The following is an 18,428-nucleotide window of genomic DNA, read 5'->3' on the forward strand; positions in this document are numbered from 1 at the left end:
GTGGAAATGGTTTCATTTTTTCACCATTGAGAACAAGGTTGGCTGTGGGTTTCTCATATATGGAGTTTATTATTTTGAGGTAAGTTTGCTCTATGCCCAACTTCTAGAGGGTTTTTATCAAAAATGGGTGTTGAATTTTTACTAAAGCTTTTTCTGCATCTATTGAGATGATCATATGGTTTTTGCCCTCCAGTTTGTTATTATGGTGTATCACATTGATTGATTTGCATATGTAGAAGATTCCTTGCATTCCTTGGATAAACCCCACTTGATCCTGGTGTATGATCCTTCTGATGTGCTGTTGGATTCTGTTTGCTAGTATTTTGCTGAGGATTTTTACATCTATGTTCATCAGTGATATTGGCCTGTAGTTTTGTTTTTTTGTGACATCTTTGCCTCATTTTGGTATGGGGGTGATGGTGGCCTTGTAAAATGAGTTGGGGAGTGTTCCTACCTCTGCTATATTTTGGAAGAGGTTGAGAAGGAGAGGTGTTAGCTCTTCTCTAAATGTCTGATAGAATTCACCTGTGAAGCCGTCTGGTCCTGGGCTTTTATTTGTTGGAAGATTTTTAATCATAGTTTCAATTTCAGCACTTGTGATTGATCTGCTTATATTTTCTATTTCCTCCAGGTTCAATCTTGGAAGGTTGTGCTTTTCTGAGAATTTGTCCATTTTTTCCAGGTTGTCATTTTATTGGCATATAGTTGCTTGTAGTAATGTCTCACGATCCTTTGTATTTCTACAGTGTCAGTTGTTATCTCTCCTTTTTTCATTTCTAATTCTATTGATTTGAGTCTTCTCCCTTTTTTCCTGATGAACCTGGCAATGGTTTATCAATTTTGGTTATCTTCTCAAAGAACCAGCTTTTAGTTTATTGATCTTTGCTATCGTTTCATTTCTTTTTCATTTATTTCTGATCTGATCTTCATGATTTCTTTCCTTCTGCTAACTTTGGGGTTTTTTAGTTTGCTTGCTCTAATTGTGCTATGCATGAGGTTAAGTCGTTTATTTGAGATGTTTCTTGTTTCTTGAGGTAGGACTGTATTACTATAAACTTCCCTCTTAGAACTGCTTTTGCTGCTTCCCATAGGTTTTGTGTCATTGTGTTTTCATTGCCATTTATTCTAGGTATTGTTTGATTTCCTCTTTGGTTTCTTCAGTGATATCTTGGTTATTTAGTAGTGTGCTGTTTAGCCTCCATGTGTTTGTATATTTTACAGACTTTTTCCTGTAATTGATATCTAGTCTCATAGCATTGTGGTCAGAAAAGATACTTGATACAATTTCAAGTTTCTTAAATTTACCAAGGCTTGATTTGTGACCCAAGATATGATCTATCCTGGAGAATGTTCCATGAGCACTTGAGAAGAAAGTATATTCTGTTGTTTTCGGATGGAATGTCCTATAAATACCAATTAAGTATATCTTGTTTAATGTATCATTTAAAGCTTGTGTTTATTTATTTTCTTTTTGGATGATCTGCCCATTGGTGAAAGTGGGGTGTTAAAGTCCCCTACTGTTATCGTGTTACTGTCAATTTCCCCTTTTATAGCTGTTAGTATTTGCCTTATGTATTGAGGTGCTCCTATGTTGGGTGCATAAATATTTGCAATTGTTATATCTTCTTCTTGGATTGATCCCTTGTTCATTAGGTAGTGTCCTTCTTTGTCTCTTGTAGCAGTCTTTATTTTAAAGTCTATTTTGTGTGATACGAGAATTGCTACTCCAGCTTTCTTTTGATTTCCATTGCATGGAATATCTTTTTCCATCCCCTCACTATCAGTCTGTATCTGTCCCTAGGTGTGAAGTGGGTCTCTTGTAGACAGCATATATACAGGCCCTAATTTTGTATCCATTCAGCCAGTCTCTGTCTTTTGGTTGGAGCATATAATCCATTTATATTTAAGGTAATTATCGATATGTATGTTCCTATTAACATTTTCTTAATTGTTTTGGGTTTGTTATTGTAGCTCTTTTCCTTCTCTTGTGTTTCCTGCCTAGAGAAGTTCCTGTAGCATTTGCTGTAAAGCTGGTTTGGTGGTGATGAATTCTCTTAGCTTTTGCTTGTCTGTGAAGGTTTTAATTTCTCCACTGAATCTGAATGAGATCCTTGCTGGGTAGAGTATTCTTGGTTGCAGGTTTTTCTCCTTCATCACATTAAATATATCCTGCCACTCCCTTCTGGCTTGCAGAGTTTCTGCTGAAAGATCAGCTCTTAACCTTATGGGGATTCCCCTGTATGTTATTTGTTGCTTTCCCCTGGCTGCTTTTAACATTTTTTCTTTGTATTTAATTTTTGATAGTTGGAGTAATATATGTCTTGGCATGTTTCTCCTTGGATTTATCCTGTATGGGTTTCTCGAGCTTCCTGGACTTGATTGACTATTCCCTTTCCCATATTAGGGAAGTTTTCAACTATAATCTCTTCAAATATTTTCTCAGTCCCTTTCTTTTTCTCTTCTTCTTCTGGGACCCCTATAATATGAATAATGGTGCATTTAATGTTGTACCAGTGGTCTCTGAGACTATCCTCAATTCTTTTCATTCTTTTTTCTTTATTCTCCTCTGTGGTAGCTATTTCTGCTCTTTTATCTTCCAGATCACTTATTCGTTCTTCTGCTTCAGTTATTTTGCTATTGATTCCTTCTAGAGAATTTTTAATGTCATTTATTATGTTGTTCATCATTGTTTGTTTGCTCTTGAGTTCTTCAATTTCCTAGTTAAATGTTTCTTGTATTTTCTCCATTCTAGTTTCAAGATTTTGGATCATCTTTACTATCATTACTGTGGATTCTTTTTCAGGTAGACTGCCTATTTCCTCTTCATTTGTTTGGTCTGGTAGGTTTTTACTTTGATCCTTGATCTTCTGTGTATTTCTCTGTCTTCTCATTTTGCTTAACTTACTGCATTTGGGGGTCTCCTTTTTGCCAGCTGCAGTTTCGTATTTCCCGTTGTTTTTGGTGTCTTCCCCCAGTGCGTAAGGTTGGTCACTGGGTTGTGTAGGCTTCTTGGTGGAGGGGACTGGTGCCTGTGTTCTGGTGGATGAGACTGGATCTTGCCATTCTGGTGGGCAGGGCTGTATCTGGTGGCATGTTTTGAGGTTTCTGTGAACTTATTATGATTCCAGGCAGCCTCTCAGCGAATGTGTGGGGTTGTTTTCCTGTCTTGCTAGTTGTTTGGCATGGGGTGTCCAGCACTGTAGCTTGCTGGTCGTTGAGTGGAGCTGGGTCTTAGCATTGAGATGGAGATCTCTGGGAGAGCTTTTGCTATTTGATATTATGTGGGGCCAGGAGGTCTCTGGTGGACCAACGTCCTGGACTCAGCTCTCCCACCTAAGAAGCTCAGGCCTGACACCCAGCTGGAGCACAAAGACCCTGTCACCCACACAGGTCAGAAGAAAATGGAGGACAAAGAAAGAAAGAAAGAAAAATAAATAAAATAAAATTATTAAAATAAAAACAATATAATATTAAAAATAAAATTTTAAAAGCAATAAAAAAGAATGAAAGAATAGAGCAACAAAACCAATAAAGAAATCCACCAATGATAACAAGCACTACAAACTATACTAAAAAAAGAAAAAAAAATGGACAGAAAGAACCCTAGGACAAATGGTAAAAGCAAAGCTGTACCAGACAAAATCAGACAATGAAGCATACACATACACACTCACAATAAGAGAAAAAGGAAAAATATATATATATATATTAAGAAAAAAAGAGAGCAACCAAATCAATAAACAAATCTACCAATGATAATAAGCTGTAAATACTAAACTAAGATAAACAAAACCAGAAACAAATTAGATGCAGAAAGCAAACCCCATGTCTACAGTTGCTCCCAAAGTCTACTGCCTCAATTCTGGGATGAATCATTGTCTATTCAGGTATTCCACAGATGCAGGTACATCAAGTTGATTGTGGAGCTTTAATCCGCTGCTCCTGAGGCTGCTGGGAGAGATTTCCCTTTCTCTTCTTTGTTCACACAGCTCCTGGGGTTCAGCTTTGGATTTGGCCCCGCCTCTGCGTGTAGGTCGCCTGAGGGCGTCTGTTCCTGCCCAGATTGGACGAAGTTAAAGTAGCAGCTGATTAGGGGCCTCTGGCTCACTGAGGCCAGGGGAGGGAGGGGTACAGAATGCGGGGTGAGCCTGCGGTGGCAGAGGCCGGTGTGATGTTGCAACAGCCTGAGGCGCGCCGTGCCTTCTCCCAGGGAAGTTGTCCCTGTATCACAGGACTCTGGCAGTGGCGGGCTGCACAGCCTCCTGGGGTGGGGTGAGGTGTGGATAGTGACCTGTGGTTTCACACAGGATTCCTGGTGGCTGCAGCAGCAGCCTTAGCATTTCATGTTGGTCGCTGGTGTCCATGCTGATAGCCATGGCTCATGCCTCTCTCTGGAGCTCGTTTAAGCAGTGCTCTGAATCCCCTCTCCTTGCGCAGCCCGAAACAATGATCTCTTGCCTCTTAGGCAGCTCCAGACTTTTTCCCAGACTCCCTCCTGGCTCACTGTGGTGCACTAGCCCCTTCAGGCTGTGTTCACACAGCCAACCCCAGTCCTCTCCTTGGGGTCTGACCTCCAAAGTCTGAGCCTCAGCTCCCAGCCCCCACCCGCCCCAGCAGGTGAGCAGACACGCCTCTCAGGCTGGTGAGTGCCAGTCGGGACCGAGCCTCTGTGCAGGAATCTCTCCACTTTGCCCTCTGCACCCCTGTTACTGTGCTCTCCTCTGTGGCTCCGAAGCTTCCTCCCCGCCCACCCCCCGTTTCCGCCAGTGAATGGGCTTCCTAGTGTGTGGAAACTTTTCCTCCTTCACAGCTCCCTCCCAGAGATGCAGGTCTCATCCCTATTCTTTTGTCTCTGTTTTTTCTTTTCTTCTTTTGCCCTACCCAGGTATGTGGGGATTTTCTTGGCTTTTGGGAAGTCTGAGGTCTTCTGCCAGTCTTCAGTAGGTGTTCTGTAAGAGTTGTTCCACATGTAGATGTATATCTGATGTATTTGTGGGGAGGAAGGTGATCTCCACATCTTACTCCTCCGCCACCTTGAAGTTTTCCGCTATGTGGACCATTTTTAAAGTTTTTATTGAATTTGTTACAACAGTGCTTCGATTTTATGTTTCATATTTTTGGCTGCAAGGCATGTGGGATTTTAGGTCCCCAACTGGGGATTGAACCTGCACCCCTGCATTGGAAGGCAATGTCTTAACCACTAGACCACCAGGGAAGTCCCTAAAATTGATTTTTTATAATTAAAATAGGAAGAAAAATCCATGATACCTGCTAATAAGCTCATCGGTCAGCGGGAAGCTGTGGCCATTGTAAGGGTAAGTTTGTGACACCACAAAATGAGGCCCTGCTGCCTAGTACATGGAGGTGCTTCAGGAATGTCATTACAGTGTCAGTAAGACAGAGCTGCTCCTTGGGAAGGTTTTATACACAGAAAAATTTGACCAAAAGACAGAAGATGGTATTTAAGTATATAGGAGTATATGAAGTATAACTTGTCATTTACTTTCATTCTCTTATTTTCAATTCACAAAATACTTCATTTTGCTCCTGGAATGAGCTCAGCATTATATCAGGAATAGTAGAGAAAATAGGATATGGCCCTTCCTCAGGAGAGCATATGATACCTGATATTATGCTAATAAGCACTTCATTTGCATCTACACATTGAAAATTCCCAACAGCCCTATGAGGTAATCACATTTACTGTCCCCATTTTATAGATGTGGAACTTGATATCAGTTATCTAAGGCCAGCGCTAGTAAATAAAAGTTTGGGCGTGCTAACCTAAGCCGTTAATCTCTGTGATAAAAACATTTGACAGGTTTAATAAAACATTAAAAAAATTCAAGCCATACTAGATAAGCTGAAATAATACAGCATATGGCAAACTGAAAAGTGAATTATGTAGACAATAATCACTACAGAAGTTCAGAAGAGGAGCCCATTTCAGGATCAAATTGATAAGACAGAATTTATGAGTGAAGTAAGATTTGAGTCATGTTTTGACGTATTTATTTGGGTGGGGTGTGCAAGTCAATCTCAATGGTTTTTCCAGATGTTGTTTACTTTGGGGATCACAGCATCGTTTCGGAATCACATGAAAAGGATGAGCACCCTCCTAGGAAAAAGAGCACATGCTCCAACACACAAAATTGTGCACATGATTTTAAATTGTACACCTTATACCTCAGGGCTGCAGAAGAAACTCAAGTTATTTAACAAAACAATAGAAGAACCTTCACTACTTGGACCTTCTCATCTCGTTAGGCGCATGTCTTCCAAAGCTCCACTCCTTCCCAACCGAACCCCCCAGACTGCAGCAGTTCCAGGGCTCTCCAAGCTTCCCCCTGCCTCAGTGTCTCTTGTCAAGCAGCTGGTATACCTCCCCCAAGTTATCTTTCAGGGGGCCCTTCTAAATCTTGCCCATCTTTCCAGGTTAGTTCAAGGCACTGGAAAGCCTCAAGTATGAAAAACAGTGATCAACTGAGATGGGGAAATCAAGACCAGAAGAAAATAGAGGCAAAGCAGGGAACAAGGAAAATATAAAAGTTTTACACATTACTGTACATAAAACAAGAACTGGGAGCTATGAAAAGGAACAATCAAGAGAACAGGAACTCATACAAACGAAAAATATTTCAGCAGAAATAAAAATTCAATAGAATGGCTAAAAGAAAACGTTGAGGAAATCTCCTAGGAAAAAGAAAAAGGAAAAGAATAAACAGTACAAGAAAAAAAGATAAGAAATCTAGAGGATCAGACCAAGAACTGTTCTAGACAAAGGATACAGAGAAAAGGCAGAAATATATGAGAAAAACTATTCAAAAATTTTTCAGAACTGAAAGATGGAATCCCAAATTCAAAGACCCACCAAGGACTCAAGAGAAAGACCCACACTGAGGTATACCATCTGTAATTACAAAACAACGGAAACAGGAGAGATCCTAAGTGCTTCTGCGGGTGTGCGAGGTTGAGGGATAGAACACGTTGAAGGAATTACAATCAGAATTACACTGGAAATCTCATTAGAAACACTGGAATCCAGAAGTTAGTAAAAAAATGTTATAAATTCTACGGAAAAAATGATTTCCAACCAGAAATCTATCCTAATCCACCAATAAAGTTTAAAGTTGGAATAAAATATTTTAAGCAAACAAATATTTTTCAAGTTTACATTCCAGGAATCCATTCTAAGTGAGCTCGTAAACAATGTGCATCACCTAAATGAAGTTATAAACTAAGGAAAGGAATATATGAGATCTAGGGACTCGGAGACACAGCACAAAAAAAGCAGCAAAGGGAATTCCCAGGGTGGTGATTAAAAGAAGTCCATGGAATAAAGTTGATCAGAGACACAGGAAGCTCAGCCCAGATGAGAACAGGAAGATGAAGGGCTCCAGAAGGTGTATCTTAAAATAAATAAAAGATGGAACTGATAAATGACTTAATTTGTTTGGCCATACTGAGAGGATGTTTACAACCCTGTCAAAGTATATGAAAGAAGCATCAATTATAGGTATGCAGAAAACTAAGCAAGTGGAAAAAAATATCCTAAGGAAAAAAAAAGCTGTAAAAAAAGGAAATGAAACCATTGTATATTAGATGTGTTGGTGTTAAAAATTACATCTTTATAATAATATAAATATGCAGTAACATATTTATAATAATACAAATACATCATGGCATATTTATAATAATACAAATACATCATGGCATGTTTATAATAGTACAAATACGTCTTGGCATGTTTATAATAATACAAATACATCTTGGCATGTTTATAATAATAAAAATACATCATGGCATGTTTATAATGATACAAATATGTCATGACATGTTTATAATAATATGAATATGTAATATTTACTTAACCAAAACTATGACAAAATTATGATTGAGGAGAGCAGCCACATAAGACATAAATTTGTGTCTTCTATGATAAAAAGTGAACAGATAAAAAAGAAAATAACTTGAGAAATAGGAGCATAAGCATTTTGTTTAAAAGCACAGGTGTAAGTGGGGGCAGAAGAGGAGTACAGACCTGGCCATGGTGGTCTCGGGTGGGACAGAGGGCTAGCTCTTTGTCATTATAATATGGAATAGTACATATTTTAAAAATACATTCACAGGTTTCCACTTCTGGAAAGTGGACTTGTGTATCTCTCATCCTCTCACTAAGTACTAAAAACCCTAGGCATTATATTTAAAACACACCCAAGAAGACTGACAGGTGGACAGGCTACGAACCTTAGGACCAAAGAAGGACTAGGTGGTGAGTTCTCCGGTTTTCTTTTTTTTTCTGTAATTACTTAGGATTTGTTTTGTTTGTTTTTTTAAATTGAAGTATAGTTCATTTACAATGTTGTGTTAGTTTCAAGTGTACAGAAAAGTGATTCAGTTATACATATATATACATGTACATATACATATATATATATTCTTTCTCAGATTCTTTTCCCTTGTAGGTTATTACAAAATACTGAGTATAGCTCCCTGTGCTGTACAGTAGTTCCTTGTCGGTTATTTTACATATAGTAATGTGTATATATCAATCCCAAACTCCTAACTTATCCCTCCCCACCTTTCCCCTTTGGTAACCATAAGCTTGCTTTCCATGTTTGTGGGTCTATTTCTGTTTTGTTAATAAGTTCATTTGCACCATTTTTAGATTCCACATATAAGTGATGTCATATGATACTTGTCTTTCTCTGTCTGACTTACTTCACTTAGTATGACAATCTCTAGGTCCATCCATGTTGCTGCAAATGGCATTATTTCATTCTTTTTTATGGCTGAGTAATATTCCATTGTGTATATATACCACATATTCTTTATCCATTCATCTGCCAATGGTTAAATATTTAGGTTGTTTTCATGTCTTGGCTATTGTAAACAGTGTTGCTGTCAATATTGGGGAGCACGTATCTTTTCGAGTTATGGTTTTCTCCAGATATATGCCCAGGAGTGGGATTGAGAGAGTGTGGAGAAAAGAGGGAATATAAATTGGTGCAGCCACTATGGAAAACAGTATGGAGGTTCCTCAAAAAACAAAAAATAGATCTGATTTCCTTTTTGTCTCGTTTATCCCACATTTGGAAATAAAAAAGCCAACAACCCAGAAATGCCACTGGGTACAGACAAAAACAACAACAACAATAGAAGTCTGCTCCCCTAGCCAAAGGACAGAAAAGGGGCATCCTAGCAAGATGGAGAGCTTTAAAAGATAACCTCCCTAAAGCTGCCAAACATCACAGGAGAAGACTGTGGCCCAGCCCCCTGTGGGAGCAAAGGCCACGGGAGGAGCCTAGACCCCACCTGCACCAGCTACAGTGAGACCCCCAAACCCACCCCACCAAGCACCGCATGGAGCCCTGAGGACAGAGTGAGGACAGCCTGGCACTGGCCCAGAGACTGGATTCTGATGGAGGATAAATCCGAGTCAGGAGCCCCTGCACAGTGAGATGTGTGCTGCGGTGAATTCATGGGAAGGGCATTTAATCAGCCAAAGGAAAGGGAGACGGAGGCAGGGGACGAGGGAAGCTTCGCCAGGGAGCTGAGCCTCAAGCTCCGTCTGGAAAGCCGGGTGGAACTGGCTGGACAGCAGAAGGGCCTGGAAGGTCCTGCAGCACAGAGGGCAGGGACAGAACAGCAAGTCCTCGGACAACCACAAACACGTCTGCCTGACCGGGTGAAGAAGGTTTAGGATGGAATGGAGAGAGCTAAGGCCAAAGAGGCTGGATGAGGCCGTAGGAGAGGGCCCCACGGGCTGCGATGAGGAATGTGCCTCCTCGCGGATCCAGCGGGGCCACCGCCGGACTCCCAGCCGTGAGGCGGGGGATCAGACGGGGCCAGACGAGTCAGGACTCTGGCAGGACGGGATGAGCATCAGGGAGCCGGCAGCAGGTGGGAAGAGGATTCTGTAGGCGATACCTGCAGACATCTGGGTCAGTCTTCCGGATTTGAGGATTGTGAGGAGAAGGGAGCGAGCGAGCACAGCCACATGCCGTCCTCATTCGAGGGGCTAGTGTGCACAGCACCGCTAACTAGTTTTCTGAGCCTCATCTTTCCTATCTATCAAGTGGAAATAAGAATGGCAACCACACGTATCTCACAGAGTTACTGTATGAAAATGGGGAACACAGCTTATTACATCCCGTTGCTGCTGTATCAAACTACCGCAAACTTAGTGGCTTAAAAGCACATACATTTATTCCGTTACAGTTCTGGGGGTCAGGAGTCTGAAGGGGTCTCACTGGGCCAAAGGGAAGGGGCTGGCAGGCCTGCGATCCTTGTGGAGCCCATTTCCCTGCCTTCTCCAGCCTGCACTTCTTGGCTCTCGGCCCCCTCCTCCATCTCTACAGCAAGCAGCATAGCATCTTCAAAATTCTCTCTGATTTGGACACTGACTCTCCTGCCACCCTCTTTCACTTACAAGCACCCTTGTGGGTACTGGGCCCAGGTGGGTAATCCAGGAAAACCTCATCCCAAGGTCAGCTGATAAGCAACCTGCAATCCCACCCACCTGCTGTCATGGAAGGTAACATACTCACAAGCTCCAGGGATTAGGATGTGATTATTCTGCTTACCATACATACAAAAGATTCTAATTTAATGTCTATTTGATAATCAGGATTTTTTTTCAATTTCACAACTAATATGTCTGGGAGTTGTTTTATGGTTTAAAAAAATAAGAAATTTGAAGAATATGCATTCTAAGTAACTCACTATTATGTCTCTAAGATTTAGCAATGTATGCTAAATATCTAAAAAGCTCAATGATAACTGTAGGTTTTGATATTTAACTTAATCATTCCCATCTCTTGAAAACAAATGAAAATTTAAGACGAAGATACCACTTCAAAATCTAAATAGAACTATAAGCATTCTAGTGTTAAACTTCCATGATAGTAGAAATAGGTGGCCATACAATGCTAGGATTAGCTCATGCTGTTTCTAATCATAGAAATAAACACATTTGGAAGTCTGGAAGTATAGGAAAGGTCAGTTTGTCAGTCAAACAAAGGGCATTAAATAACTCAAAGGGAAACTTTCCTGACCCCAAGCAAGTACCCAGAGGAATGAGGAAGGTGCCATACTGGAGCCTGTAAGTAGAAGACAGTTCAACCCAAGTCAAGTCACCATTGCATCCCAGGACCCCTAGAACAGGCCCATTGCAGATCCCTGGAAGCCATCTGGTTTCAAGATACATATCTTCCATGCCTGTCAAATGTCACACTATAGACTATACCTTCAAGTCCTACGCCTAATGGTTATCCTAAAAATATAATACAGACATGGAACTAAGATAACAATTCCTAAAAAATTTGTTATTAAATAAACATAATATAAAGTTCCTTAAAAAAAAAAGCACAAAAATAAATAGGATTTATCCAAATCTAAAAAAATCAGAAATCATATACTTTCCCCTAAACTTATTAATAATTTCAACCAAGCTAATATCAGAGAATTACTCAAAATAATTTCTAAGATATCTCATTTCAATCTCCTATTTCTTGAACATATGTATATATATATACACACATATATATATATGTATATGCAGCTCTAATATAACTGATATTCATCATGATGACCTCAAGATTTTGAAAGATACCAAGTTCTTATTGGTATCATTAAAGAAAGACTAAGTTATGGTCAGAATAATTTTACTACTGAATGTGTTGAGAACATGTTGTTGACTATTTAGATTTTATTTAAAACCTGCCTGTACATGAATTATAGATACATGAAATCCCTCAGTCAGAATATTAAAGTATTCATACCACACCTTTTCCTATCACATTGCACAAACAGTTTCACTTTAATGAAATCAATAGCAGGGCTCATGTTTTTAACCAGTATAATTTAATTAAACACTTCCAATCTATGGAAACAAGGTTTTTCAAAAGAAGTACTTTTTTCCCCTAAACTAGGATATTTTGTTTTAATAAATCAAGAATAGTATCAATAAAAAATATAATAGTAGGAGCTATCCTATATTTCATGTCAGGATATATTCTTTCTTGAGATTTTGTTTATTACTCAAGGAAAGCTAAAAAAAACACAGAAAAGCATTTATAAAGAGTAAACGTTAGTCAATTTTTCTACTAAAGAAGTTTTGTGAACATATCTGGAACAAGATGACAATGGTAATAATAATAATGATGGTAGTAATAATGACAAAAGTTTGAATGATTTAGTCTAAGATGCTTTTGCTGGGGAGAAGAAAAATCCCCAGAGATAAAGTCATTAAAACTTATTTATGAACCATCATCCTAACTGTGAATGCAGTGAGCAATTTTATGATCCTACTTTCTCTAAAGGGCAACAATGACCTCTCCAAGAAAGGTAGAGGTAATTGCAAGCAGAGGACAGCTTAACCTTCCCAGATAGACACAGGACCAAGATAACAATTAGATATTGGCTAAACAACAAAGCCCCTCATTCACTCGTTCTTCCACTGCTGACCAACTATTCAACAATGGCTTGTACCATGATACATGGTATGAAAATACACTTCAGACCCACCCGTACCATCACAAGTTTCTTCTATACATACAGTTCCCAACTCTACTCTTGTGTTGGCCAATCCTTCAGTGAGAGAAAGACTAGACTGAAAAAACATTTGCATCATCTGGTAACTGATAAGGAATATGAATGCTAGTATCTGGAAGGCTCCAAGTCACACAAAACCTGTTTAAAGTAGTTTTAAAAGAAGAGAGCAAACATATGCAAAAAAACAGATTTAGGAATATTAAGTATTCGAGGTATTTACTGATGGCTAAGAAGCTGATTATATATTGCAGATAGAAACCATGGAAAATCTGATATTTAATTCCTGATTGACCATATGAGGTAGAAAAAATTTTCAGTTTCCTAGACAGAAAATTCAGTATCTTTCAAAATACCAAAAGCTTAATTGTAAAGTTTTCTATAATACTGATCAAATCATACCTTAACAGAGAAGGAAAGAACAGATGGACGTGCAACAAATCAGCTTATTAGTTCAATTTTGTCTGAGTTTTGAAAATTCAGGTAAAGCCGATATTGTACAAAAACTCTGAGCATTAGATGACACTGGGAACAAACATGAGACAGAGAGGTATCAGAAAAAACAAGGTCCAACAACCTTGTGAACCTTTACCCAATGAAATGTAGTAAATAAGTTAAATGGACCTTTTGGTCTCCTCTGATATTTTTAGTAGTCAATTAAAAAAGATTAAAATATGAAGGCATTTACAACCATCCCAAAGGATAAGATAGTGAAGAAGATAGAAAGTAATACCAAAAAGAAACTCTCCATTATGTCTCAAGAGCCAAACAACAAAACAACTTCAGGTTACCTCAATGTCACCTGTAAGAAAAGAATCCCTGAGTCAACTTTTCTAAGCCATGTTAAGTAAATAAGAAAAACAAAAACCAAAACAATGCCATATAGTATCTGTTCCTCAGCCAATGTATTCTATTAACCCACATCTGCAGTAGGTCCACGGGGTATTATGCCACTTACAAGGGAAATTCTAACAGAAGAGAAAAACAGTCTTTGACCTTCAGGCATCTGCTAGTCAATGCCAGAGAAAGAACAAACTCAATACAGTACAGGTAATCTATCCTGAGGAATTTAACAGTCATAGACGTTACAGATTGGAAAACCATAAGTATAAGTGGTGTTCTGAAAAGCATTGAGACTTTTTGAGCAATAGGAAGTATATGTAGGCAGGGGAAAACAAAAGAGAAGCATCCAGGGCTTCCTTGGTGGTGCAGTGGTTGAGAATCCGCCTGCCAATGCAGGGGACACGGGTTCGATCCCTGCTCCGGGAAGATCCCACATGCTGCGGAGAAACTAAGCCCACGTGCCACAACTACTGAGCCTGTGCTCTAGAGCCCGTGAGCCACAACTACTGAGCCCGCGTGCCACAGCTACCGAAGCCCGCGTGCCTAGAGGCCCTGCTTCACAACGAGAGAAGCCATGGCAATGAGAAGCCCACACTGCAACGAAGAATAGCCCCCGCTCGCCGCAACTAGAGAAAGCCTGTGTGCAGCAACAAAGACCCAACACAGCCAAAAATAAATAAATAAATAATTTTTTTAAAAAAAAAAGAGAAGTATCCAAAGATACCAATTAAAAAAACAGGGAAGGTAACTCAAAGTGGAGAAGCATAAACTTGAAAGCATAGGCATCTATGGAGAGAACAAAGCTGTGGCATCAGAGGCCATAGCTGGGTCGTGAGGACCCAAGCAGATGTTGCTGGGTCAGAACTCCACATGGCTGCAAAACAAGGTCCAGATGGAGACTGAGCCACGAGGCCAAGAGGCCACAACAGGCATTGCCCAGTGGGCGTGCTCACCCAAACTACTGACATGGTATTTCATACAAAGCAAAGATGTATTACTTACCCGATTGATATGGTTGTTGCTTAAAATAACCTGGAGCAGGGTCTTCTCGAATTCTTCCAACTTCTTGGAACACTTTTTAAGAATATGATTAGATAAGTTACAATCACCGATCAGTCTAGCTAAAGTATCCACAGCTTCGATCCAGAAGCTTGAACAAGGAAGTTTGGGTTCTCGGTAAAAAGTGATCAAGCCATCCAGCAACTGAAAAACAGAATCGGATACTGTGGAAGAGGCGTTTTCAAAGTGGCTTAAGTCTGTTTTCAGACTCTCTGACTCGGTCAAGGTCTTCAGTCCAAGCAGACGTTGCAAGAACTGCATGTGAGAAGACAGAGGCTTTTCCAGAGGAGCACAAGGTCTGTTCACAATGGACAGTGGTGGGAAGGGGGTGGAGATGCAGCTCTCCCCAGAATGCTCGGTCATCTCTGAAGGTTCAGTTCTCTGATCATTTGATAAAACGCACCCAGAATCTTCCAGCAGAGTCGAAGTGTTTTCAGAACTTCTAGGTTCCTGAGCCTGCAACTGGGAAGATGGACCTCCTGAAATAGAAAGGAACAGAAGTGTTATCTTTCTGTATCTTTTTTTTTTTTTTTTTGCTGCACCGCACAGCTTGTGGGATCTTAGTTCCCTGACCAGGGATCGAACCTGCATCCCCTGCTTTGGAAGCACAGTCTTAACCATTGGGCCACCAGGGAAGTCCCTAACATTTCTTCATATAAAAACTAAACATTGATTTTTCTAACTTAAAATACTAAATGAAGCATGAAATATGTATTAAACATTTGAAAAGCAGTAGTATAAAAATTGATAGAGGAGAAACTGTGAATGAAATTGCTTAGACTGACTGCAGACAAGGTCTTTATCTGGTAGAAAGCACAGATGATTCACCCATGTTTTGTCAAGTCACTATCTCCCAGTCAAGGCCATGCTTGAAAGATACAGAGGAGAGACCACGAAACCTGAAGGAGGTCACTGTCTGGTATAGATTCCAACAGGTATCTGCAAAACAACAGGTGTATGTAAGATAGAGATATGCTCAGGGCACTATGAAAATAGGAGGAACACTGAACAGCCCACCCCAGTTAGATCAGTGCCTCCTGGAAGAAGTGATGGTAGAACTAATTTATAACACATAAGCAAGAATTCCAAGTTAAAAAGTTGGGGGAATGGAAGAAGAGAAGAGAATTCCATCTACCAAAGGGTATGCACAAAAGCACAACTTAAGAAGGAAAAGAAAAGCACTGTATATATAAGGACCCACCAGTAGTTTCATGTTCCTTTTACAGAAAATATAAGGCAAGATATTAAGTTGGAGAAATACGTAGAGGCCGGTCACAAAAGATCTTAAAAGAGATATTAAGGACCTCAGAATTTATATGTAGAGTGTAGAGTGAGTGTAAGTTCGAAAAATTATCTATATACCCACACATATACCTAATATATAAAAATAAATATATAAACAATGTATATATGTATGTGTACTTATTTATAATTATTAAGTATATCTGTCTATATCTATGTATATATGTGTGTGTGTGTGTGTGTGTGTGTATGTCATAGATCCTTGAAACTATATATATAACCATCAGAATTTTCCGACATCAGCTGAGACATACTGCAGTTCAGGCTTAACTTAGTAACTTTAGGTCATTCTGTGACAGAGATGCCACCGTAAACACAAAAACGCTGTTGTTTGTAAAATGATTATCAGTAAGACGTACACACAAAATTTTCACTGAATGTTCTACAGCACATGCATACATCTATGCGACTACATCTGAGAAATACTGATGTCAGCAGTGGAAGCAGGAATAGGACAATAAACAGTATAACATAGGAAAGTGAAATGGTCGCATTTTCATTTCACTGATCACTCTATGGGCTTTGTGAAGGGCACACTGGAGAAGGACCCAATGAGACACTGAAAGATCAGTTCAGAGTCACTCCTATCAGTCCTGATATCAAGCGATGAGAGAAATGAAACAAGCAGTTACAGTGGAAGACTGGAAAGGAAACACAAAGGGAAGCCAGCTGACTGACTGACAGGCATTAGAGTAGGAATAAATGCATCCCGTGATTCTGAATTAGGTGACTGGGTGGATGACGGTGCTACCAACTGATCAGTAAAAATACAAACAGAAAAATGGCTTAGGAGAAACAAAGAGAAGCTAGTCTTGGCCATGTAAACTTGGAAGCAACCAGAGGAAATCTAGGTGAAGATAGTCACCTGGAAACTGGCCACATGAGCCAAAGGATGGGGAAAAGGTCTAGACTGAAGCTACATTTTAGGAGCTATCAGTGTGCAGGTGGGATGTGGAAGGATGAAAATGGTAATGATCACTCGGAGAGGGGATGCGCAGTGGCCAGAGCAGAGGCTCCAAGAGGGACCCTGAGAAGCATCAATCTGAGGGCTGAGTAGAGAAAAGACAATCACCAGGGAGACAGAGAAGAAACAATTAAAGAGGTACAAGCAGAATAAAAACAACAGTGTCATGAAAGGCTAGGGAATAGTTTCAAGGAGAATTACATGCAGGAGGGAAGTCCAATAAAATGCAGAGCTAAAAAAACACGTCGGAATTACCAGCTAGAAAATCATCAGCGATCAAGTCCAAAGCAGCTTCGGTCAGTCGGGGTGGTGGGCAGAAGCCACAGTGAGCGGACTGAAACGTGATGGGGAAAGTCACAAAGACAGTGAAGAGTGGCGAAGGCTTCTGAGGACCTGGGTCGGGACAGCTTAACACAGAGAGTAACTGCAGGCAAACATGGCCGGACACACTGGGAGAAACATGAGCAACTATAGATTATGAAGAAAAAAGCTGGAGAAGCAAAAGCTGGAGGCAGGAGAGAAAATAGGTGGGGCGGGACTCGGGAGCAGGCGGAAGGAGACTGAGTCAAGGACCAGTGGATGGCTTGCACTTACTGATGAGGAAGGAGTTTCCCCACACACACCCCCCCCCAGGCTGAAGGAAACAGGATGAGAATGTACAGGGATGTAAAAATACCCCTGGCACATAGGAAGTGAAAGGAGATCTCATCCAAGTCTTTTTAAATTTTTTTTTATTTTGGAGATGGGGGACACTGGTTGAACAGGACATAAGAACAATGGCAAAAGCAGCACCCTCTCCCTGCCCCAGCATAAACTGGAAATCTACCTAATTTACTGCTCTTTTTTCCTTCAGTAAAATGAGAAGCTGATGAGGCAGAAGCAGAGGATTAAGCTTTAATTTAGCACGCATTCATTTAACAAGTGTCTACTATGACCACTACAAATGTGCAAGTGTGTGCTTGGGATTGATCACTACAGTATCTGTACTCCAAGTTAGGGAGGTGATGCAGCCAATCCCCAAATGTGGTGGTGCCCAGAGCAGTGAACTGTCAGCAACATGTTTAACGACATGTGGCTGTTTCTATATTAAAACAGGCAGACAACATGTTCATTTGAAGCCAACAGACATTTCCTTTTTCGTAGGAGCAAAGGAAAAACATTAGAAATCACTTCTCAAGACATCCATCTCACACTTCACACAAGTAAAACAGGGGGTACTACGGTAATTATTCAGGTAGATTACATATTTCTTTCACAAAATTCAAAAAGGTTCTCCACTAAGAAAGTGAACATAAGTTTAAATATTTTATTAACCTACTCAATTTTCCAGCAAAGTAAGCTGAACTTCACAGGTGATGATTTCAGGGAAGACTCATAAAATGAATTCTCCCAACAACTAAGTTGGGAAGCAAAAGCTGCTTTCTTGTTTCTGCTTCTCACTCACTCCTCACTGGCGTGCCTTTGGGCAAGTAATGATCATGCCACCTCATCTCCAGGTGCTCACAGGTGCAAATTTGAAGGGAGTAGTTCTAGACGCATGGGCTCTGGTGATAGGAATACACAAAACCGAGTACCATTCCTCCTCTCTGGTTTGTTTCTGTGTCCTCAGAGAAGAGTGATAAGGCCCTATGCTGAGGATGACAATTACTAAAGTCATGCTACCAAATCGAAGAAAAGAATCTATATTCACATTTCACTTTACAAAGTA

At 40.1% G+C, this 18,428-nt stretch overlaps 1 protein-coding gene across 1 annotated transcript in view; it reads right to left on the reverse strand.

Moving 5' to 3' along the window:
• MEI4 (meiotic double-stranded break formation protein 4) overlaps nucleotides 1-18,428 on the reverse strand; it is a 200,821-nt gene that overhangs the window by 145,747 nt on the left and 36,646 nt on the right. Inside the window, exon 2 of the mRNA XM_049695361.1 lies at nucleotides 14,398-14,933. Within this exon, the coding sequence (XP_049551318.1) occupies nucleotides 14,398-14,933 (536 nt within the window). The remainder of the gene's footprint in view (nucleotides 1-14,397; nucleotides 14,934-18,428) is intronic.

Source organism: Orcinus orca, chromosome 12 (genome assembly GCF_937001465.1).
Source record: "Orcinus orca chromosome 12, mOrcOrc1.1, whole genome shotgun sequence".
NCBI classification, from domain to species: domain Eukaryota; kingdom Metazoa; phylum Chordata; class Mammalia; order Artiodactyla; family Delphinidae; genus Orcinus; species Orcinus orca.